The sequence below is a fragment of the Chiloscyllium plagiosum genome, chromosome 11, assembly GCF_004010195.1.
Source record: "Chiloscyllium plagiosum isolate BGI_BamShark_2017 chromosome 11, ASM401019v2, whole genome shotgun sequence".
Classification (NCBI taxonomy): Eukaryota; Metazoa; Chordata; class Chondrichthyes; order Orectolobiformes; family Hemiscylliidae; genus Chiloscyllium; species Chiloscyllium plagiosum.
In genome coordinates this window covers 79,755,464-79,781,342 of record NC_057720.1, presented here as the reverse complement: position 1 = coordinate 79,781,342, position 25,879 = coordinate 79,755,464, and the positions used below count along the sequence as shown (strand labels likewise).

The 25,879-nt window shown below is 38.7% G+C and overlaps 1 protein-coding gene across 7 annotated transcripts in view; it reads right to left on the bottom strand.

Moving 5' to 3' along the window:
- The window catches only part of acbd6 (acyl-CoA binding domain containing 6), a 192,663-nt gene that overhangs the window by 145,712 nt on the left and 21,072 nt on the right, over window positions 1-25,879 (bottom strand). For all 7 annotated transcript variants that reach the window (XM_043699916.1, XM_043699920.1, XM_043699915.1 and 4 more), the window contains exon 4: window positions 2,150-2,229. In XM_043699916.1, the coding sequence (XP_043555851.1) occupies window positions 2,150-2,229 (80 nt within the window). The remainder of the gene's footprint in view (window positions 1-2,149; window positions 2,230-25,879) is intronic.

Genomic DNA, 25,879 nt, shown 5'->3' with positions numbered 1-25,879 from the left:
ACAGTGTGGAAACAGGCCCTTCAGCCCAACAAGTCCACACCGACCCATTTCCCTCTGACTAATGCACCTCACACTATGGGCAATTTCGCAATGCCAATTCACCTGACCTGCACATCTTTGGACTGTGGGAGGAAACCGGAGCACCCGGAGGAAACCCACGCAGACAGGGGGAGAATGGGCAAACTCCACACAGACAGTCACACAAGGCTGGAATTGAACCCAGGTCCCTGGCGATGTGAGGCAGCAGTGCTAACCACTGATCCACCATGCAGTGGAAGAGCATTTTCGGACCAGTGACCATAGTTCTATTAATTTTAAAATAATTATGGAGAGGGACAAAACTGTTCCACAGGTTCAAGTTCTAAATTGGGGTAAGGCAAATTTTCATGGAATTAGATAGGAACTTGCAGGGGTTGTTTGGAGTAGTCTGTTAGGAGGCAAAGGGACCTCTGGCAAGTGGGAGGCCTTTAAAATTGAGATAGCTAGAGTTTAAGGTCTATAAGTTCCTGTGAGGGTGAAAGGCAAGGTTGACAGGAAAAGGAAATCCTGGATGACAAGAGATATTGAGGCTCTGACCAGAAAAAAAAGGAGGCACGGCTCAGGTACAGGCAGCTGGGATCAAGGGAATCCATGCAGGTATAAACGGGTTACAAAAGTTTCTGAAGAAGGAAATCAGGAGGGCAAAAAGAGGGCACGAGATCGCCTTGGCTGACAAGATCAGGGTGAATTCAAAGAGGTTCTTTAAATATATTGAAGGAAAATGAATAACTAGAGAGAGAATAGGACCCCGCAAGGGCCAAGGTGAACCGCAAGAGATGGGCAAGGTCTTCAATAAATATTTCTCCTCTGTATTTACCGTGGAGATAAACATGAAAACTTGGGAACTTGGGGAAGTTAGCGGTCATATCTTGGGGACAGTAGTGGTGGAGTTGGAAGTATTAGAATTTTGTACAAAACGTTGCAAAAGAACAACATTCTAGCCGAAATTTCCATATACCTCGTGGAAAAGTCAATCCAAATATTTTGAGGAGCAAAAAATAGCAAGAAATTTAATTCTGAAAATACTGCATCCAGATCATATCAAAGGTACCGTCACAAAGAAATCCCTGAAAATGCATGATTTTCCTTGTTAAACTTTACAATTAGTTTAGCACATTCTTGGTTTCATTTCAGAATGGAGTTATTCATTTTGATATTAAATTTCACTAGCATTGATTTCTCAATATTTTCTCTCAATCAGGGAAGTTTCATGGAAAAAGTGCACAGAGGGTATCAGCCAATAGCTGAAGGATAAACGTTGCATGACCTCATTGCTTTTAATCACCTAAATTAGTCACACTTATCAAGGCATAGATGCCCAAAAGGAATGAAACATAGTTAAAAAGTCTATCTAGTTTCAAATTACATGGGCTTTAGAATTACACCAAAGTGATGTTGAGTTGACTTTATTTTTTCTTCCTGTCATTGATTTTATCTCCAACTCAACATCAAACATGATGTCACAGCAAAGCAGGTCACAAAGGTCAAAAGAATGAGCAATGGAAGAAATACAACAGCCTTTAATCATTTACACTTTCATGAAACTGAGTAAGCCAGCACTACTTTCAAAATGGACTCCAAGTAATCTCTGATGGACCCACTCACATTTCCTACCTCGTGACAACTAGGAATAGTGGGGAATATTCTGTTAAGGATTTATTATTCACCACTGCGAATTTTGCAGTTACTACAATGTAGCTTACTAATTAAATGCATGAGCCTAAATTTGGAGCACTGCACAACAGCAGCACAGACTGTATTGAACACTATTATATCATTACAAAATAGAGACATTTCAAGGAATAAACAACTCATTCAAGAATTGAGCTGGTTAATATGAGAAACAAATTCAACTCAGAATATCTGCAGAATACAATCACATAATCTAGTGAAATAAATGTATGTCAAACTAAATATTCAGCAGTACTATTATACTTCTGTGAAGCGCCTTGGGGAATATTTAATGATAAAACGTGCGACATGAGTACAAGTTTTTGTTGTTATTAATTTATCCAGTTTATGTAACTAACTAGGGACAAGTCAATTACAATCCTTTCCCACAAAACAATGCATGAATATGATCAAGTGTGACACCATTTAACCACCTTACCTGATCATTTCCTCTTGATAAAGGCTGCTGACTACAGGCCCACCAAACCGTAATTTCTGATCAGACTCCTTTACTGAATCCTGAAACATAATCGGATGAATTAGTACACACTCAATAACTGTAAACTTATAGGCAATTTTACAGAAAAGTCGACATTTCCATTTACTGTACATTTCCCAGTTTCATTCAGCCAACATTCTTGTGAAGCCCGCACTATTTGTCTTTTTGAAATAGCAATGAAGGATTTATTGTAAACTTATCAACTTCTTTATTTGGCAAATTGCAAAAATCTTCAAGCTGTACGAAACTAACAATTCACAAAGAAAACATAGGAGCTCACTAGGAAAAGCTGGCGATTCTCCAATCTAATCCTCATCAAGGAAATAGCTATTCCCTCAAAGCCATTAAAATTATTGTATGAAAATCTTTGTTGCTATTTTATTTTTAGTTGAATTTTATGCAACTGATGCTTCATTCCTTTATCAAAAGGACAATAAGAAGGATGCAGTTTTCATTTAACAACAACGAGGTAACAAATAGAAAGCTGGTTAGTAACGTATGCGAAAATTAAACAATATTTAAGACTTACAATGAGAATAAAACTGCTTCAAATGAGCTGTAACTAAATTTCTTTTCCTCGACCTTTGCTCTACCTACAATTACTAAATTGCAGCCTTTCTGGTGAGTCAACAATGTCTTACATAATGATCACAGTGTAATAAATACTTAACACGGGCATGCAAATATTTCTCAGGTGAAAGGTTCATTTAATTATTCCCTGAAATTAATCTTTCAGCTATCTGTCTGAGGCCGTACCTTTGTTACTGACTCAGTTTCAACTCCCTAGTCTCACTGATTCCATCACATACGTTGTTGCTGAGCTTTTCTTCACAGTGAAGAGTACCACTTGACTTATACCAGATTATTCCTGAAGAAGGGCTTTTGCCCGAAACGTCGATTTTGCTGCTCCTCGGATGCTGCCTGAACTGCTGTGCTCTTCCAGCACCACTAATCCAAAATCTGGTTTCCAGCATCTGCAGTCATTGTTTTTACCTGATACCAGATTCAGCAGTACAACTGATACCTACTGAAAAGGAAAACTTCAATCTCTATAGTTTGCAATATGGTGATGAAATATGAGGAACAGACAAAAGAGGGAAAAGAAGAAGTAGAATAGAAAAAAGGCAAGGAAATGGTAAGAAATGAATTAGATACAAATTCAAACTGACTACAACATTAAGCAATCAAAAACACAGGGAAAAAAAGACCTGTCAAAAGAAAAACAAAGGAAGCAAACAGAGATAAATAGAGGAACAGTAAGTATCTTGGCAAACCATTTAGAAAAATCACTTTGTAACTAACTTAGCCTGCATTTATTTGTTTTGCCAAAACAGAGAACATCATACTGCCCATTTGCTTCAGGGTTGAACTATGTTCTAGAAATTATTTCTAGTGTCACAGAAGTACATTAAAAAAGTTTGTTTTAAAGAAAGCTTATATTTAGTCGGAGACCAAAACATATTTTGTCATTTTCAAAGATGCAAATATGGGTCATCTATAATTTGCAAATATGTAGTGGGGTGAAATGGAATAACATTCTCAAGCATTCTGACATATAAACAATATTTAATGCAAGTCAGCAAGTCAAGGAAGGAAGCAATAGAGGTAATCAGACGCTTACAAAGAAGCAGATTTTAAGAAGTGATTGAAATGGAATCATCTGGAGGGGTGTACTGAGGGAATTCTGGAACCTGTGGCACTTAGATTCTCCCTGAACAATGCAGGGAATCACAACCAGTAGAAGTTGGAAATGCAAGATTACCTTAAAATCATCTTTTCTATTTGGTATTTTTTTTATTGTGGGCCTGTCCTGATAGCCTATAGTATGAAAAACAAACAACAAAAAAGTAAGCTGCCAATGTGGAATGAGCTGCTAGAGGAAATGGTGGAGGCTGGTACAATTGCAATATTTAAAAGGCATCTGGATGGGTATACGAATAGGAAGGGTTTGGAGGGATATGGGCCAGGTGCTGGCAGGTGGGACTAGATTGGGTTGGGATATCTGGTTGGCATGGACGAGTCGGACTGATGGGTCTATTTCCATTCTGTACATCTCTATGACTCTATTTGTTAGAAACAAAAAGACACTTTAAAAGAATATCAAATAGTGAAATAAACCAACCCACCTCTAAAACAAAGGCAGTCAGACTGCAGAGCTCGAGTGACTATCCAGACGTACAACAATTAAAAAATTACATAATGCTGTAATAGATAATTACTAATTGCCTGTCAGAATCAGTTTGCACGGCCATGTTTTCAATAAGAACAACAGGAATCAATTATTCTCTATGGTTAACTTTTGTACATTAGTTGCATTTTTTTTCTGGTCCTACACTATGACACGTGCTCTGTAGGATGGAGTGACATTTCTAGGTTTACAAAGCTTCATCGGAGGTCACGGTTGTACAGTCCAACAAGTCAGCAACTTCAAACAATGAACACGCTGATAGCTCTGCATGATTTGTATGCATCTCCCATTGAACACCAGGCTCAAAAATACAATGAAACAAAGCTGGCAAATAAATGTGTAGACCTTACTTTCTTCAATTGAGAAATGCAGGGTACAAAAAGAACAGATTATTCCCCAGGGTACCCCAATGAAACACTCAAAATGAATGCATGAATAGGAGTTCAGACTGACAAGAAGTCAAAATCTTGTGATCAGAAGCTTACAAAGAAGCAGATTTTAAGAAGCAATTTAGAATTAAGTCAACTGGAGGGCTTTATTGAGAACATTCTGGAATGTTGGTGCATAGGATGGGCTGAAGGGCTAACATTGTTGATGATATTCGACAGTTGCATGACCTTTAGTAAACCCTGTGAACATTCCTGTACATGCTACAGATGGCATAATCAAAGTTGCTTTTCTGTACTGTTTTCTGTACTGACTGTTTGTTACACTGTATGAGAGAGAGTTTTGTTCCAAGTCATCAGATTTCACCTTGGACTGGGATTGCAAACAGTGCCAGAACCAAACACAATCATCCAGACCAGCCGTCGAGTGAGGGGTCCCGATATTGCAGGAGAGTGTGAGGCTCATGGCTTTCTTTTCCTTCCTTTTTCTTTTTTTTATTACTTAATAGATGGTCATGTTACAGTCCTTTCTCCTTCCTTTTTCATCTTTTATTATTACTAACAAATGTTCATATTTGAGCAAATTGCTGTTGTCGAGTTTTCTCTTAACTAGATTTAACCAAATCTGAAAAGAACCACTTGGATACACCGTGTGATCCAAGACAGTTGGGCACATTAATTTCCACTGAATAATGTATGGGCCCACCACCAGTGGAATCTGGAAATGCAAGGTTGCTCTAAATGTTTTCTAATTCTATTTGTCAGTTAGTTCCTCCCTTATTCAAAGTTTGGTTGAGGAATAAACGAAACTGTGCCATATAGTCATAGAGTCCTACAGCACGGAGACAGGCCCTTTGGCCCAAACTGGCCCATGCCAGCCAAAATGTCCTTCCATGCTTGCCCCATTTCCCTGCACTTGGCCTACATCCCTCTAATCATTTCCTATCCATGTATTTGAATAACATTTTTCCTAAAGCAAGGTGACCAAAACTGAACACAATACTCCAAGTGCGGACTAAAGAGAAATGTCAAAGAGAAATTCTATTTCAAAGATCCAGAAAACACATAGAAAACTGGCAGCTCAATAACTGAAGAGGGGCAGTGTTCTGGTATGATTTTGATTTGTTCCATTGTACATACAAATTTTCACGAGCCACATGGGTTTTATGGATTGTTAAGTTTGCTTGAATTTTGGTGGTGGAGTAGGTAGTAATTTCTTTCAAGTACAAAGTGCTGCTAAGTGTTGTCATTTTCTTGAGGCTCCTTACTCAAGGGTGAAACATGATTGAATATTAATTTCTATCACTAGAGAAAGACTGAAAGCAAATCCAAATCTAGGGGTCAGAAATATAAGACTAATATTAATAAAGTGAATTAGGAACAGAAGAAAAAATTCTTTAGTCACAAAATGATAAGAATGCAGAACGAAAACAGAAATTGCTGGAGAAACTCAGCAGGTCTGGCAACATCTGTAGAGAGAAAGCGGAGTTAATGTTTCAGGTCCAGTGACCCTTCTTCAGAACTGCAGAGAGAATGTGGAATTTGCTGTCACAAAGAAGTGTCTGAGGCCAATTGCATAGAAGCATTTAGGGAGAAGGTATATGGGGCCATGCAGGAGAAGTGAATAGAAAGATATGTGAAGAGATTAGATGGAACAGGATGGGAGAAGGAGGCAATGTGGGCCCTGGTGCTTCTTCTATTTTCAGGCCCACTGATTATTATGTAACAATTCTGAATTACCTAATTAGAAAAAAGTCCAACAATTCTGTTTGTTCTGGAATTTCAATTTATTTGTACATGATAACAATTTTATGACAAGTGAATCTACATTTTAAATAAAAATGACTGAATAATGAGTTCATCAAAACGACATTAATTTTCATACTTTGTTGAAAAGTCTTCCAGGAAATCATTTGAACAACTAAATCTTTTAATTGACTTAAAGGACGATGAATGGCAGTCATCAGTCATTTGCAAGATTTAACTTTTGTAATTTGGTCAAATATTGGCAACAATACCTCCTTCTGATTTCCACCTACCATTTTCCTTAACAGCACCTCAGCTGATAAATCAATATTTTTCTATGTTGAATACTGATTGGGGCAGGTACTGAGGGTTGCAAGGATACAGAATGCACTCCGGATGAAGCAGCTCAACGTTCCTCACCAAGTATCACCACTACTCACTGAGTTAAAACACTCAATAGCTAGACTACATCTGCAACAAGTGATGAGGGAACATACAAGAGGGAGAAATCCTACTTGGTCTCATCCTCACTAAACAAACTGTCACAAATATATCCAAGACATTATTGGTACGAGTGGCTATTGCATAGTCCTGTGGAGACAAAGGTCTTAGTTTTGTGTGCAGGATACACTGCATCATGTTATGTTGCAGTACCACTGTATTAAATGGACTTTGATGAGATCTAGCAGTTGAAAAATAGGTTCTGTGGGCCATCTGTAGCAGAATTGTATTCAACCACACATTACTTGATGAACCGGCATACCCCCCACTCTAACATAGCATCAAGTCAGGGGGTCAACTCCAGTTCAATGAAGGGTACAGGAAGGCATGTCAGGAAAGCACTAAATATACCTAAAAACTAGGTGTCAACCTGGTGAAGCTACGCACAAGATTACATGCATGCCAAACAATGGAAGTAACATGCAACAGACATAGGTGAGCAATCCACAACCAACAGATGACATCTAAGCTCTGCAGGCCTCTGACATCCAGCCATTAATGGTATTGGAAAATTAAGCAACCAACAGGAGGTGATTCCACAAATATCCCTTCTTCAGTGATGATGGAACCCAGCACATCAGTGCAAATTACAAAAGTAAAGCATTTGCAATCATCGTCAGCCAGAAGTGATGAGTGGATGATCCATTTTGACCTCCTAAGAAGGTCCCCTGCTTCAAAGATGTCAGTCTTCAGCCAATTTGATTCACAGGATGTCAGAAACAGTTGAATGTACTGAATGCTGCAAAGGCTAAAGGCCCTGACAACATTCCCACAAATGTTGAAGACTTGTGCTTCAGAATTAGCTATGCCCCCAGCTTGCTAAGTGTTCCACAACAACTACAATAATATGGCAAATCACCCAACTATACATTGCTTATGAAAACCAGGCAAATCTAACTCAGCCCATTACCATTCTATAAGTCTACACTCAATCATTATAGTGATGCAAGGGGTCACTGACAGTGCTATCACATGGCACCACTTAGCAACAAGTGACAATCAGTTGGGTTCTGCCAGGGCTACTCAGCTCCTGGCCTCATCACAATCTTGAACAAAACAGCTGAACCCCAGAGATGAGGAAGAAGAAACTTTGTTTGACATAGACAAAGGTGTGACACAAAATAGTCCTAGATAAATTGGAGTTTTTGGGAACAGGACAAAAACTCTCTGCTGGATGAAGACACACCAGCCCAAAAGGAGATGGCTGTTGGAGGTCAATTGTTTTAATTCGAGGATGTCATTACAGATTTTTTCAAGAGAGATATTTTTAATCAACCTGTTCAGTTATTTTATGAAACATATCTCCAGCAGATGGGACTTTAACCCAGGCTTTCTAGCAGTGGTGGAGCGTGACAAGAGCCCATAATTTCTCAGAGTACTGTCCTAAACTCAACCAGCATTCTCTAATTTTCTTACCATCTGAGCAGGTATTTGTATGTGCGACAGCAACCTTCAGAACCAGAATGTTAGAGCAGCTGTGCATGCTCATGCCAGAGCATTGGACTCAATCATAGTCAGCTGCTTCAATGACTTTTCTTCTACCATCAAAGTCAGATGTGGGACTGTTCACTGCTGATAATATGAAGTTCAAAATGATTCACAGCACTTCATATACTGAAACAGTCGTTGTCCAAATGCAGCAAGATCTAGACAACATCCAGCATGTCAAAATACCATTTGGGCACTCAAGTGTCAAGCTATGACCATTCAATGATATTGAATGTCATTACACGGCTGAGTCCTCCACAACAGAAATCCTGGGGTTATCATTGACCAGAATTGAACTGGACTAGCCATCCAAATACTGTGCCTGTCAAAGCAGGTCAAAGACTAGAAATTCTGCAGCAAGTAACTCAACTTCTGTCTCCCCAGTGTCTGTCTACCATCTACAAGACACAAGTCAGGAATCAAATAGAATATTCTCCATTTGTCTAGATGAGTACAGTTCTAACAATACTGTTCAGGACTAAGTAGTCTGCTTGACTGTTATCTCATCTAACACCTTCAACATTTACTCCCTTCACCACCTGTGTACACTGGCAGCAGTATGTACTGGCTAAAAATACCCAAGGATCCTTCAATAGCACCTGCCAAACTTGCAACGAGTACCACCTAGAAAGACAAGGGCAGCAAATGATTGGAACATCATCACCCACAAGTTCTCCACTAAAGACAAATACATGGTGATGCATTTCAGAAGAGCTATTGCAATTGGGAAATGTGCTGTAGTACTATCAACAGATGGAGGGAGCTAGGTGCACAGGTCCACAGTTCCCTGAAAGTAGCAACAGAAATGCATAAACATGGTCAAGAAGGCGTACAGCATTTATGTCATAATCGGTCAGAGCTTGGAGTATAAAAATTGGCAAGTCATGTTGAGGTTGTGTAGAACTGTAGTTAGGCCACAGTTTGAATATTATGTACAGTTCTGGTTGCCACACTACCAGAACAATGTGGAGGCTTTGGAGAAGGTACAGAAAGATTTTGCCAGGAAATTCCTGGTTTGGAGGGTATTAGCTATGAGGAGAAATAGGAGAAATAGGACAAACGTGGCTTGTTTTCACTTGAATGAAGGATGAGGGGTGATGCGATAGAAGTTTACAAAACAATGAAAGGCATGGATAGTCAGAATCTGTTTCTCCCGGGGTAGAAATGTTAATTACTTGGGAACCATAGGTATAAAAGTAAAAAGGGGGTAAATTTAAAGGAGAAGTGGGAGACACTTTTTTTTAACAGAGGGATCCAAGCGCCTGGAATGTGCTGCCAGAGGTGGTGGTCAAGGCAGATACAATAGCAATATTTAAGAGCATCTTGACAGATATATGAATAGGCAGAGAATAGAGGGATATGGACAGCACAAAACATAGAACAGTACACCACAGTACAGGCCCTTCGGCCCTAGGTGTTATGCCCACATTTTATCTTACTCTAAGATCAAACTAACCTACATTTTACTATCATCCATGTGCTTATCCAAGAGTTGCTTAAATGTCCCTAATGTATCTGACTCTACTACCACCGCTGGCAGTGCATTCCATGCACCCACCACACACTGTAAAAAACCTACATCTGACATCTCCCCTAAACCTTTCTCTAAACATCTAAAAATTATGCCCTCTCATGACAGCCATTTCTGCCCTGGGAAAAAATCCCTGGCGATCTACTCCATCTATGCCTCTCATCATCTTGTCCACCTCCATCAAGCCACCTCTCATTTCTCTTCACTCCAGTGAGAAAAATCCTAGCTCCCTCAAATGTTCTTCATAAAACATACCCTCCAGTCCAGACAGCATCCTGGTAAATCTCCTTTGCACTCTCTCTAAAGCTTCCATATCCTTCCTATAATAACCCGAACTGAACACAATATTCTAAGTGTAGTCTAACCAGGGCTTTATAGAACTGCAGCATCATCTCATGGCTCTTAAACTCAATTCCCCCTGCTAATGAAAGCCTACACACCATATGCCTTCTTAACAAACCTATCATTTTGGGTAGTAACTTTGAGGGATTTATAGACATTCCAAGATCCCTCTGTTCCTCCACACTGCCAAGAATCCTGCCTTTAACCCTGTAATCTGCATTCAACTTTGACCTTCCAAAATGAATCACTTCACAATTTTCCAGGTTGCACTCCATCTGCCACTTCTCAGCTCTACTTCCTGTCAATGTCCCGTTGCAACCTACAACAGTCCTCCACACTATCCACAACTCTATCAATTTTTGTGTCATCGGCAAACTTACTAACCCATCCTTCCACTTCCTCATCCAAGTTATTATAAGAATTACAAGAGCAGAAGTCTCAGAACAGATCCTGCGGAACACCATTGCTTTCCGAGCTCCAGGCTAAAAACATTTCATTAAGAGAAAGTGAGGGCTGCAGATGCTGGAGATCAGAGCTGAAAATGTAATGCTGGAAAAGTGCAGCAGTCAGGCAGCATCCAAGGAACAGGAGAATCGACGTTTCGGGCATAAGCATTCCTGAAGAAGGGCTTATGCCCGAAACGTCGATTCTCCTGTTCCTTGGATGCTGCCTGACCTGCTGCGCTTTTCCAGCAACACATTTTCAGCTCTAAATAATTTTCATTGACTACTACCCTTCGTCTGCTATGGGCCAGCCAAATCCGTATCCAGACAGTCAAATTTCCCTGTATCCCATGCTTCCTTACTTTCTGAATGAGCCTAACATGGGGAACCTTATCAAATGCCTTATTAAAATCCATGTTCATCACATCCATTGCTCTACCTTCATCAATATGTTTTGCAACAGCCTCAAGGAATTCAGTAAGGCTTGTGAAGCATGACCTGCCCTCACAAAGCCATGTTGATTATCTCTAATAAAGCTATGCTTTTCCAAATAATCATAAATCCTGTCTCTCAGAATCCTCTCCAATAAGTTGCCCACCACCGATGCAAAATTGACTGGTCTGTAATTTCCAGGGTTATCGCTATTCCCTTTCTTGAACAAGGGTATAACCTTTGCCACTTTCCAATCATCTGATACTACTCTAATGGACAGCGAGGACGCAAAGGTCATCGCCAAAGGTGCAGCAATCTCTTCCCTCACTTTCTGTAGAAACCTTGGGTATATCCCAACTGGCCCAGGGGACTTATCTATCCTCATGTTTTTCAAAATTTCCAGCACATCCTCCTTCTTAACATGAACCTGTTCAAGCATATCAGCCTGTTTCACACTGTCCTCACAAATGACAAGGTCCCTCTTCTTACTTGTGAAGACTGAAGCAAAGTATTCATTAAATTCCTCCCCTACCTCCTCTGATGCTAGGCACAAGTTCCTTCCACAATCCTGATCGGCCCTATCTTCACTTTGGCCATCCTCTTGTTCCTCACATATGTCCAGAATGCCTTGGGGCTTTCCTCAATCTTACCCACCAAGAATTTCTCATGCTCTTTACAGTTCTCCTAAGTCCATTCTTCAGTTCCTTCCTGGCTACCTTGTAACCCTCTAGAACCCTCTCTGATTCTTGCTTCCTCGACCTTAAGTAAGCAGAGAGATGAAAGGTTTTCAGTTTAGAAAGGAATCATGTGTTGACAGAGTCTTGATGGGCCTAAGGGCCTGTTCCTGTGCTGTTCTTTTAAGCCACACACCATCCTACCAATACCACTGTTCCTTTACTATCGCTGGGTCAAATTCTTAAATCTCCATTCCCAATAGCACTGTAATTGCACCTACTCCCATGGACTGCAAAATTCCAAGAAGGCATCATCTCTTGGTAACGCAAGCCTAATGCACATCTAATAAATGCAAGCCTAACACACACGTCCCACAAATGAATATATTAAGAAAACTCAGCAGTTTTAAAGAGAGGATCTTTGGATGATTTGTCTCTGCTACAACTAATTATATTCATTCTACATTTATGCTTTTCCATGCAACTTAAAATAACATAGTACATTAATTATGCTGTGACTTGATTTGCAATTTCACATAATGGTTGTGGATGAAAACATTATTTCATGCCCCTAAAAGTTTATATTGAGTCAACAGTAATTCGCATTTTTCAAAATTGCCGATTCAGTTTAATCTAGACCTGTGTGCAGCACACTCACCCCTAACCCCCTCAATATTCCATTAAACTCAATATTTCTGATGACTTAAACGAGAAAACTTTGAAATACCAAGTGGCAGGTCTAGACATTCTATCATAGGATTCCAAAGGGTCAATTCGATTTTAGACAAATCAAAGGTGATTACATCATGCCTTTGGAAGCAATTTGTCAATAAAATCAGGACTGAAATTCCCTCTTTGCTGCAATTCTACGTGACAGTCTGTCACAACACTGCCCCCACACACTTGTCACTGACAGACAGGTTACAATTGTTATGTAAATATACAGCTACCTTTCACGGATATGATCCTGTCATTTTTATGCAACTATAGAATTATTGGTGACCATTGCAAGCTGTAGGATACGGTGTTCACACAGGTTGACAGATACCAAACGCATTGATCTATGACCAGCTTTCCTATCATGATTAAACCTACAAACATCTGTTGTATTATTGAAAGTCAAAATGATCCAACAGGGGACAGTAAAATTGATAATCATTGAAGGAGGCTGAATTGTTCCAAGATTCCCTTGCCATTATTTAAATATGTTATTACAACAGTGATTAAACTTCAAAGGTGCATTACTTGGTTTAAATCACTTTAAAGCATCGAGAGGCTGTGAAAGGTGCAACATAAAAGGCAAGTCTTTTCATTCTTCAAAAACCTTGACAATAGAAATAATTTCATAGCCAACCAGTCAGACAAAAGATCACAAGACTCAAAATGTGAACTCTATTTTTCTCTCCATAGATGCTACCAGAACTGCTGAGTTTCTCCAGTACTTTGTTGCTGTTTCAAATCTCCAGCAGCTGCAGTTCTTACTTTTATTTTTATGTACACGTAAATTCAAACTTTGGGCATTAAAACTCTTTGAAATGCAAGCATGCACGGGTAGTTCTCCTATAATACCGTAGTTGCGTTTCAGCAAAACTTTACTTAATAGAAATAATGGGGCCTATGGGAAAAGTGGGGTGAGGGGCAGATCGGCAAAAAAATATCATTCACAGTCACTCAAAAATCACCCAAAAGCCAAACACAAAGTATACCACAGCCTGAACGAAGGTTTAAATCATACTTATTAATGAAACAAAAGTAAATTTAACACACTACATTGAAAAAATATTGTTAAAGCAGGAATAGAGTCATCATCATCATCACCACCTCCAGGTGCAGTTGTGGTTGCAGAAGTGAATGGCTGTGGTTGATTGTCTTCTGGCTGTTTCTTGGAGATTGCTTTAAAAAAAAATCCAATTTTTGCTGCTTTGCTCTTTTTCTTCTGTCTTGAAGATGATGTTCATAGGGTGCCAGGTGATATCTTATTGAATGAACTGCTACCCTGCTGTGTTTTGCATTATAATCGTTGTCCTTTAAGAGCTGCAACTGCCTCTCAATTTCCCTCAGGATAGAAGACAAAAGAGAAGTGGAAAGCTCTTGTGGTACTGCATCCTGGACTTCATCTTTTTCATCTCCAGCTACCACTTCCCACTCAGTGACAGTTGTAGATCAGCTGTAGAGAGGTCTTCAGAGTGAAACTCAAGCAGCTCTTCAATATCCTCACTTTCCACTCCTTCAAAGCCAACCTGCTTTGCAAGAGCAACACAATGTTCTTTGATTTTTGGAGCTCCTCTGACAGTTCACATCCTTTAATATCTTGGACTATGGGAAGAAATACCAGTGCATGCTCCACATCTGCACAGGCAGATTCACCAATTAACTTAATGCTATAGTATGCAAAGTAGTTTGTAAAACCAGCAAACCATCCACTGCTAGCACTAAAGGCAGGTACATCTGCAGGATTTTGAGCATTTTTCTTCAAAAATGAATAAGGCTTTCTCTTTTATGGTGAAAAAGGCTGTCCCAGATCGCTTTTTTGTCTGATTTTCTATCCAAACACTTAGAAGCCTCTCCATCTCCTCAAGTTTATTTAGCTGTGACCTCACACATTTGCTGGTACTCAGACTTGTTGCAGCAATACAGCTTGCTTTAATATTTTCAGCATTACCTCTACTGGTGCGTAGACTCCCTCATTCTATCACATGTTTTCTCCTTATGCTCAAAACACATTATAACATCTATGTTCTCTGCCAGTGTTATAGCCTTTATTTTGCATTCACTACCAGCACTTTTATCACCAGGATGCTTCTTGCTGTTGTCACTATCTTTTTTTTTGCAAAACTGGAGGAGCATAATCGAGGAGTAGATTGTGTAATATGCACAAAAACAAATCAGAAAGGCAAATGGTACGTATGAGAGTAATGCAGTCTTGCAGGAATTATACAGGGCTTGTACAGGAATTATACAAGAATATTCTTGCCTCAGAGCAGAGCAATAAACATTTATTAGTTTAATTTTTGAGATGAAGTTGCTCAATGTTTAGTACTGTACCTCTCATGTTCTGACAGCAGCTGACATCAGCGCATGCACAGAACGGCGCGGAGAATTCAGTGCTGAAATCAGCGCATGTGCAGAACAACACAGAGAGTTTGGTGCATGCACAGAATGAGGTGTGCGAAACAATCCCCACTGGAATCGCACTATTGCGAACAGAGGCAAGTGTTCGCGAATACATTGTTCCTTAATTCTTACAGCAATGTTATAGCTAAATCGTGCTACTGAAAGACGTTTTATACGAGAACTACCTGTCCAGTTATGCCACACAGAACATGACTGTCTTCAGTCACCAGTCTGTGCAGAATTAGCTGGATCCCTTGGCCTTAATTGGTCCGATACATTCAACCTTAAGCAAACTGAAAAAATTTTATTTCACTGAGCTTCCTATTTACCCAATTAGACCTTGTTAAAGTTATGCATAAATCCAAATAATTTGACTGCACAAACTCATTGGTAACATGACAAAATTGGTATCGATGATAGGAAACATATAACAGGGCATGAAATAAAACTCAACATATTCTCAGATTTTCATATTTGTACCTGCACTACAGTAATAGGATAATAGCTATCTACTATATTGTCTAAAAAAAAAAGAACTCCATTTTGAACTACTCACTTACATGAAGTTTTCTCCTGTGATGCACACACAAATGAATCAGAGATGGAGCTTGTTTTAAATTCAGCATATCATTAAGTCTCACATTAACAAGGAATGGTGTAACAAATAACATCTGAGGAAAACGTCAATAAATATTTCAATGCCATCTCTGATTTATGTTCATTCTGGCACAAAATGTCATCTAAAGTTACATTAAAATCTTTGTCATGTATCTCAATTTGCTTTCATAATTAAAATGCATGCTGAATGGGCTAACTTGCATTCTGTGATTTAACAAGCTACAAGGAAAGGCTGAATAGGCTGGGGATATTTTCCCTGGAGTGTCAGAGGCTGAGAGGTGACCTTATAGAGATTTATAAAATCATGATGATCATGGATAGGGTAAATAGACAAGGTCTTTTCCCTGCAGTAGGGGGGTCCAGAACTAGAGGCCATAGGTTTAGGGTGAGAGGGGAAAAATTTAAAAGGGACCTAACGGGCAATTTTTTCATGCAGAGAATGGTGCGTGTGTGGAATGAGCTGCCAGAGGTGGTGGTGGAGGCTGGTACAACTGCAATATTTGAAAGGCACCTGGATGGATATATGAATAGGAAGGGTTTAAAGCGATAAAGGCCAAGTACTGGCAAATGGAACTAGATTAGGTTAGGATATCTGGTCGGCATAGATGAGTTGGACCGAGGGGTCTGTTTCCATTTTGTACACCTCTATGACTCTATAACACAAAGAGTATAGAAAGAACTATTGGTAAATAGACAATAAATAATAATCTATAAGTGATATGTTAATATATTAGCACAAGTGAAACGGAGATTCTAAATCCATTGTCCATAATTTCTGAAGTGTGAAGTCCCAAGTGAGATTTAAAGTAATAATAGTCATGTCATTATTCTTTTGCCACAACATTGTTTCACAAGAATTGGCTCTGCAGACATATGGAGAGTGCCAAAAATCATTAAAAAGTTTTTCGCACGCCAATTAAGACTGTTCTTCACATGACCATAAACCTTCACTCAATATAAAACCATTGTTGCTGTATCAGCTCAACTTCCAAGACTCATAGCTACTCAATATAACCACAAAGGTTTAGCTGACAAGAACTAATTCCAATTTGTCAGTGTAGCATTTGCAGACAGGCAATTCTATGTTTTGACTAAAAGAGAAGCTGCAAGTCCAAGCAGTTAAGGGTACAAATCCATGATGGCTCATTCAATACAGAGCTGGCTAAAGCTTGGTATTTAGATTTCCTAGGATAGGCAGTTGTTATGATATCACATTGGCTTGATGAAGTATATATAGTTGTCTGTCATTTATCAAAAAGATCACCAGTCATTAATGACCACCAGCATAATCGGCTTATGGATTTTCTCCTTCTAAATACCAATGCTGGTAGGAAGGGCTTTGTTTAATTTCAGATATTTTAAATCTACCACTGAAAGTTACAGTACAAGGAGCAATTTGAATTGATGGATGGTAAAGCTTCAGGGGCTAGCCTGTCGATGTGAGCTCCCTGCTCAAGCAAAACAACTGATTCACTTTCCTTCAATAACATTTTAAAAAATGTTATCCTAATTTTTATCCGCTTTTCTTTTAAATCAAACTACACTATCTTCACTGTAAAGCTTGAAGAAAACAAATTGAAGTTTCACAATATCCCAAGCAAGTGGAGTAAGAAATCACATTATTTAAGAACATATTCATCCTCAAAACCTGCAAAGGAATTGACTTTTTAAATGTACTAAAGTATCCAAGGATAGGACAATGCTGATTCCTGTGCAATGTGATATAAGCAGATATATGTGATAATAGATTCAGTCCACGGGTCATTTAGATGGATCTTTTGCTATATATTGAGGTATGGAATTTGGTAAGGGGGTGGGATTTGGCTAGGTTTTGTTGTCCACCTATCCCAATGTATCTTTCATTCCTACACGTGTTATTTGTAAATGTGAAATGTTACTCTAATTGGGGCCAACTCTAAGGAAATGTACTAGATTTGCAGTGTTTGTTTGTCTACAAAATCAGAAGATACAGTAAATGCTCAGCAGGTCAGGAAATATGCAAAGAGAAGCATTTAGACTTTGAAGCCAATGGCCTTTTTGCTCAAATCTGAATTTATTTCTCCCTTTTCACGGATACTGCCTAGTCCCCTCTTCGGTTTTCTTAAAAATAACCATGCTGTTTGTGGGATCAGAGTCCGGTCCAAACCATATTTGAGTAGCACAACTCTGATTTTGAAAGATGACAGTTGACCACAATAATTTTGCTTTAGGTGGGACTAGATTGGGTTGGGATATCTGGTCGGCATGGACGGGTTGGACCGAAGGGTCTGTTTCCATGCTGTACATCTCTAGGACTCGAAGTAAGTAATCTAACTGCAAAACATTTCTCTCCTTATTTATTGCTAGGGGTTTGGGTTAGGGTTTTTTGAATAATCCAACAAATTTGCTGGTCATTTGCATTCTGGTGTCAGCTTTATGTAATTCAATTTTTAGGTAGGAAATGTTTGTTGTTAGTCTAAGACTATATGCATTTGACAATTATATGTTATTGGTTTATTGGAAATGGAAAACAGCCTGCTCATTCAAAATGTTCTGAACAAAGTTTATTTTGGTCCTTATTTTGGAAAAGAGAAACAAAGTATCTGGTCATCAAAATAACTCTCAGGTGAACATACACCAACATTATTTGTGTTTATATATCTTAGAATACCAATTCCCAGAGTGCTAACAGTACTCTGAGCACACAGTTAAGATATCCAAATATCCGGAGGGTACATCACTTCTATTAGGTGGTAGTGCTAACATCTTGCCTAACACTTTGCCTTTGTAAACAGAAATGTTGTGTGAAACAGATACGACTTGATTTCAATTATTTCACGGTGAATTAGCAAATTCCCAAATGTCAACAGGTCCTATTTAAATTGGAATCCCTCCTGTTTTTTTTAAACCAAGTGTGGATACACTGCTGTAGGCCTTCAAGGAATACACTTGGCAAAATTAAAAGAAAGATAATCAGTGTTACAAGCTGCTGATGAAATTCCACACAAACAGAAGTTTAATCTGTATTTTGGCACCTGTACAACACAATGTACATCATCTAGCTAATGGCTGCACTGATTATTACGGGCCCAAACACCTCCAAATTTGTTGCCAAAAATTTAATTCAGCTCCCTTCCACAGGTTGAACCACAGAACGTTTTCAATTGCTGAAGTCTGAAACAAAATAGATTAAATAAGAAAGGATTTTTTGACAAATTGGAGCTCAGTAAGTCAAAAGGACATTGACCCCCAAGATATTTAAACTCGTTATCAAGTCTTGGAGAGATAGGCCATGTTCTAAGTCACTAAACCAGTCCTAAACCCCTGAAAATATTTGCATCTTCTGCACAGCCCACATCGACTGCAAAACTGGAAATATTACATTTCATTCATGCATCCAAATCACTGATAAATATTATGAATTGCTGAGGCCCAAGCACTGATCCTTGCGGTACCCATGAGTCACAGTCTGCCAATGCAAGAATAACCCATTTATTCCTACACTGTTTGCAGTCTGTTAGCCAGTCCTTATTCCTTGCCAGTACATTACCACCTATTCCAGATGCTTCAATTTTGTTAACCCCCAAACTTATCAAAAATCTTCTGAAAATCCAAATTTACCACATCAATCAAGTCCGCTAACATAATTGTTGGCAACATGCTCAAATTTTTCCAACAAGTTTGTCTAATCAGAAATCCATGTTGACTATCCGTGTTCACTTATCATGTCCTAAGGTTAGATTCCAGCATTTTCCCGACACTGATGTAAGGATGATAGGTTTGCAGTTCCTCAGTTTTTTTCCCTTGCTCCTTTCTTAAACATCAAGGTAACTTATGGAAACTTCCAATCTGCAGGAAGTTTTGAAGACAATTAACGATGCATCAGCTAGCTCTATAGCCACTTCCTTCAAAAGAATTTATACAATCAGGTAGCAGGGACTTTTCAGCTTTTAACCCCATTAATTTCTCCAGTATAACTTTCTTATTAACAATCATGCATTTCAAATCCTCATTCTCCCTATACATTTGGCTCTCTAATTCTTTGAGATTCCTTCTATCTCCCTCAGTAAAACAACACAAAGTAGACTTTTTGCTTCTCTGCCACTTTTCTATTCATTATAAATTCTCCTGACTCTGCTTTTAACAAACCTACATTCATCTTAGCCAAATGTTTTCATTTATGTACCTTCAGAAGCTTTTACTGTTCATTTTTATGCTTTTTGCTAGATTGCATTTGTATTCTATTCTTCCTTTCCTTATCAGTTTCTTGGTTCTCATTTACCATTTTCTAAACATTTTCCAATCCTCAGATTTATTACTATTTCTGGTTACTTTACAAAGTCTTTACTTTTAACTTTATACAATTCTTAACTTCCTGTGTCAGCCACAGTTGACTGACATTTTTTGAGCTTTTGCACCTTGAAAGAAAATACATGTGCTGTAGGCCACATAATAGTTCTTTAAAAACTATCCACTGCTTTTAATTTATTTTCCCAATCCAGCTCAGTCACCTTGTATCTTATGCTTTCATAATTTCCTATATTCAAATTAAGTACATTGCTTTAGGCTGAACTACCTTACTTCCAAACATAATGGAAAATTCTATCACATTGTAGTCACTCATCTCCAAGAGTTCCTTTGCAGCAAGATAATGAATTACCCATTTTTCATTATTTAATTACATAAAATTAGATCCAAAAAGAGCCTGTCCTATAGTTGGTTCAACATGCTGCGCTAGGAAACCATCCCTAAAACACTTCAGAAACTCATTCTCCATAGCTTTAGTGCTGAATTGATTTACGCAATTTATATGCAGATTGAAGTCACCCATAATTACAAACTTCTTACATCTACTGATTAACAACATGTCTCATACTCTCACTACTATTTGGTGTTCGATAAATAACTCCAATCAATGCCCTGACTATTTCTTACATCCACCCAAAAAGATTCCAAATATTTTCCTTCTGATCAGAGATCCTTTCTTACTAATCTTCTGATCCCATTCTGCATTATCAGCATAACTCCCGTGTCCTTTTCCTTCTTGTCTTTTGTTCCGAAGTGTTGAATATCCTTGACTATTTAGTTCCCAGTCCTGATTACTATACAATCATATTTCTGAAATAGCACTTATACCATGACCATTTACCTCCTTTTGTGTCTTTAGATCACCTATCTTGTGGCAAATGCTACATGCATTCAGATAGAGACTTTCTCTTTTTTACATCATTCCACATTCAACGAATCTTCAATGCTCAACTTTGTTTGTAGTGTCTTCTCATCTCCTTCACATCTTTTCAACCTTCCTGTTAGCAGCTTAACTTCCTTCAAGTTTTCAACCTCTGACAAACAAGTTTAAACCACAGCAGTCGTAAATCTCCTTACAAGGATATCAGACCCAATTCTGTTAAGATGTTATCTGTCCAACTTGTACAAGTCTCATCTGCCCCAGAACTGGTCTCAATGCCTCCAAAGTCTAATGTTATCTCTCCTACAGCAGTAATTGAACCATGTGCTTCATCGATCAGAGCTTCTGCTCATAAACTCACCAGTTTATGAAACTGGATGCAATCCTGATTTCTTGAAAAGGTTGCTTTGACCCAATGTTAAATTTTAAAAAAGGTTCCTAACCCTGAAAGTAAAAAGCAGGCTCCTTCGCAGAGCTAAAAACCAAAAAGCCAATCAGCACTACTTTAGAAGCCAAGTTCCCAAATAATATTTCTGGAAAAGCGCAGCAGGTCAGGCAGCATCCAAGGAGCAGGAGAATCGACGTTTCGGGCATAAGCCCTTCTTCAGGAAGGCTTATGCCCGAAACGTCGATTCTCCTGCTCTTTGGATGCTGCCTGATCTGCTGTGCTTTTCCAGCAACACATGTTCAGCTCTGATCTCCAGCATCTGCAGTCCTCACTTTCTCCCAAATAATATTGACATGTATTAAACTTGGAATCACTACAGTCTCAGGGAAGATCACAGAAAGATACAGGATAGCAGGGTGGCATTTTGTCCATGACACCTGTGCCTACACTTTAAAAGTGTTACCTATTTAGCTCCATTTTACTACCTATCCTCAAAGTTCTAATAACTTATTCCTCCTTCAAATATTTATCCAAATCCATTATCTACCTCAACCACCTCTCCATGGTGTACATACCAGATCAGAACAGTCAACATGTGTTTTTTCCACTATTGATTCTCCCAACATCCTCAGATCTGTATCCTCCACAGATCTGTATCCTCCATTCACTGACCCCTGCAACCTGTGCAGTCAGCATCTCAAGTATTCACTTTGTCAAGGTGTTCCACAATTCTGAATACCTCTACCAAATCATCCTGCCTCTCTTTACAAGGAAAACAATACCAGCCTCCCCATAAATACAAACGATGAAGAAACTGGAGTAGGCAATTCATTCACTCTATTTGATGGCTATTCCAATGGTAACCCACACTTTCTTGTCAAACCCATAAATCCTTTAACTACCTTGTCACTCCCCTATCTTACTCAGTCTTAAAAATATTCCATGACCTTGCTTCCATTTCTCTCTGGAAAAGAGAATTTCAGACACTAATAAATCTCAAAAAACTTGTCCTTTTTCCATCTTAAAAGAGCCCTATTTCAAATTTTGTCCCCATATTCTAATGCAAATTATCTTCCAATATCCACCTTGTCAAGTCCCCCCATGACTTTGTTTGTTTTAATAAGATCACCTCTCATTCTTATAACCTCCAATGGAAATATGCCCAATCTGTCCAACTTTGATAAAACAACCTCCTCATCCCGGGAATTGCCTATTTCTAACACAATTATATCCTCCCTTAAATAAGATGATCAAAACTGTACACAATATTCCAGGCATGGCTTTGTCAATGCCCTGTAAGTTATAGCAAATATTTGCTATTGCTGTATTTCATTTCCCTTGCATTAAATGACAATATTCCATTTGCCTTCGTAATCACTTGCATTCTACCTTTTGACAGTCATATCGCTAAACTATGTCTGGTAGATGTAGATGGCAAGTCCCACAATTCAGGTAAAATGTACCCTCTCCAAGTTCGTGAGATGCCTATGTGAATATCAGTGATATGCTCTATAGTTTCAAGTTGTCCTGGATCATCTTAATCTGAAGTCAATCTTTGCTCACTGCTGTTAGCTTTGAAATAGCATTTATTCAGATGGGTGTTTAGCCCTACAATCTCTTAACAAGCATATGGTTGTCATCCAAAATGATGCTATTCTTCTTGCTGAAAACAGTCAGTTCTAAAGTTAAATTCACCACCTAAAAGTTGGGCAGCAACTAAATTATTGTAGACAGATAAAGACAGTGCTGGATAACCTATTGACAAATGGCACCTTACCTCCAGTGCATGTCAACAACTCTGTCAAGAAAGTTTTACTCACCTATCTCGCCTCTGCAAATGATACAGCTGCTTTTTGCTACAAGTATTCATCTCAGTAATTATCTACAAGTAACCGGGGGACAATTAAGCAGAAGGAATGGTTGAAAATGCTTGGGTAAAGAGGAAGAAATTTTCAAGGAAATGCATCATTCAACTTGACAGTGACAGCTTTGTTCCTAATACAAAGAAAAATCAATCCTTTGGTTGTGAAGTTCGTCACGTTATTTAGCCTAGTAAATTGGAATGGCTAGCACATCACATGCCACATACTAGCCAGTAGTCTTTAAACTATAAGACAATAAGTGCTACAATTTAAACCTTTATTTACATCAAGCAAGATCTGCATCATTATCTAGGTGTTGAGAAGTTAAAATACAAAATTACTCAATATGCATTATTCCAGGGGCAGGTTTGGGACCTATCCATTTGTGGTCCGCAATTCTCCAGATCATTTATAAAATACTTGGTTCAGCCTCAGGTGGAGTATTGCATTTAGTTCTGGTTACCCCACATTAGGAGGAATATGACAGCATGACAGAGGGTACAGAAGAAGTTGGGAGTGCTCTCCTCAGAGAAGATAAGGTTGATAGGGGATCTGACAGAGATATTCAAAATCATGAAGGGTCTGAACAGAGTAGATAGGAAGGAACTGAGGTAGAAGGAACAGACCTAAGGTGATTGACAAACAACGCAGCACCAACAAAAGTGAAAAGAAAATCATGCATTGACTAGTTAGGATCTGGCATGCACTGCCTGAGGTCTAATGGAGGCAGATTCAATTAAGCTTTTCAGAAGGGAAATGAATCATAATCTGAAAAGGAAATATTGGCAGAGCTATGGAGAAGATCTGTGAAATTGTACTTGATAAATTATTCCTTCAGAGAGTCTGCACAGTCACAACGGGCCAAATGGTTGGTCTCCTTCTATCCTACAATCAATCAATCAAAACTCCAATACACCTTCAAAAAGACTCTGATGTATGAGCAAAGATTTAGACTGAAGCAACGAAAACAATCCTCTGATGTAAAGTGCGCAGTGTTTTCTTGTAGCTGTGGAGTTTTTTTTCATTCTTTCTTGGAATGTGGATGTTGCAGGCAACAACAGTATTTGTACCTAGTGTAGTGTACCTAGAATGTTAGCCTGGGAGATTTGATCACTATCAATCCAGTGATGTTATAAATATGCCATTACATCCCCCCAAAGTTTGGTTGCAACAGTTTACTATAAAGAGTGCCACCTAACCTTTGCAAACTTTATTACATATATCAAACGGAAATGTTATAAGAAAACAGTCAATAGAAGACTTTTATTTTCTGCTCCTTCCAGGATAAAAGCCCTTCCCTGAAAGCTTCATTCTTTCTCTAACAAATCCAATAATGATTCGAAGATGCCGGTGTTGGACTGGGGTGTACAAAGTTAAAAATCACACAACACCAGGTTATAGTCCAACAGGTTTAATTGCAAGCGGCGGTCCGAAAGCTAGTGTGCTTCCAATTAAACCTGTTGGACTATAACCTGGTGTTGTGTGATTTTCAACTAAATCCAATAACACCTTACATAGCAGAAAACAACAGAAAAACATACAGAATCCCAAGCTTTACTTTACAACCACCAACCCCCCCCCCCTCCGTAAACAGAAACCCTAGGTTCTTGGTATTTAATTTTGCTAACGCCAACTTTCAAGCACGCAGTTGTTCAGTTATAATTAGATCTATACTATAGTACCTAATCTGACTGAAGCAGCACAAGGGCTTGAATTGCAGTAAATTTAAATAAATCAAGCACTTTCTTTTCATGAGATGCTTTTTGGTCTCTGGTGTGTGAGCAATGGAGAAATGGCTGCTGCATACCCAATGGGTGATATGGAGACAGGCAGTAGTTGTAGTGCCTCTAAATTTCGGCATCTCTTTGTCTTGTGGATGGGAAACTTGGGAAGAAGCTGATTGTATTTGACAACCACAATTACCCAGAACACAGAAAATCAGGAGGCTGTTAATTGTGTGAGCAATAATTACAGATAGCTTTTTTCCTCCCTCGGGGGAAGAAAACAAGAGAGGATTAGGGCATGGCAAATCCACGTGCAGGTGGTCCTGCCTTCAAGCCCTGAGATGCATCTAGGGACAGTTCACAAATACAGGAAAATCCTTTTGCAGCAATTCTGACAGAGCATGAAATCATAAAAATAGCTAACCTAATGGAATACAGCAAGATAAATCCCTTTAAAAAGGTATCACTACCTCTAGTATGACTACTGAGAAGTTATATTTATTTTGCCCTTTGTCTTTCATTTATCCACCAATTACTTGTATATTCATTCAATTATCCCACTACTACAAATACCAAATAACAAACCTCATAATTGTGTTGTTACTAAGTTGGATGACGAACTGCAACCGTAAACTATGTAAAATACATGTGAAAGTCGTGGATGAAAAGAGGAGTCAGTTTCTGGGGACAGAGAAATAGAGTCGTCTTATGAATAAAAATCATAAATCATGATATGCTTGTGGGACTGGGCCACAATGGTTATGCCAGGAATGACTGTCAATTTCTAACTGCCTTGGAGAAGATGGTGGTGAGTAGCCTTTTTGAACTGCTGTAGTCCTTTGAGGTGTAGGGACACAAACAGTGCTCTTAGGGAGGGAAAACTAAAACATTACAAATTTTTAAAAAATTGAATTATCAATATGTAAAAAAATTGGTGTTACGTAAATATAAAATTAGTTTCTCAGGGCCAGAGGTTCTTCAGTAACAGTTATGAATTGTACCATTAAGAGTCCAATTACATTTTGTTAGCAAGGTCCAAATTTTTCTGAGACTGTTAAGCACAAGT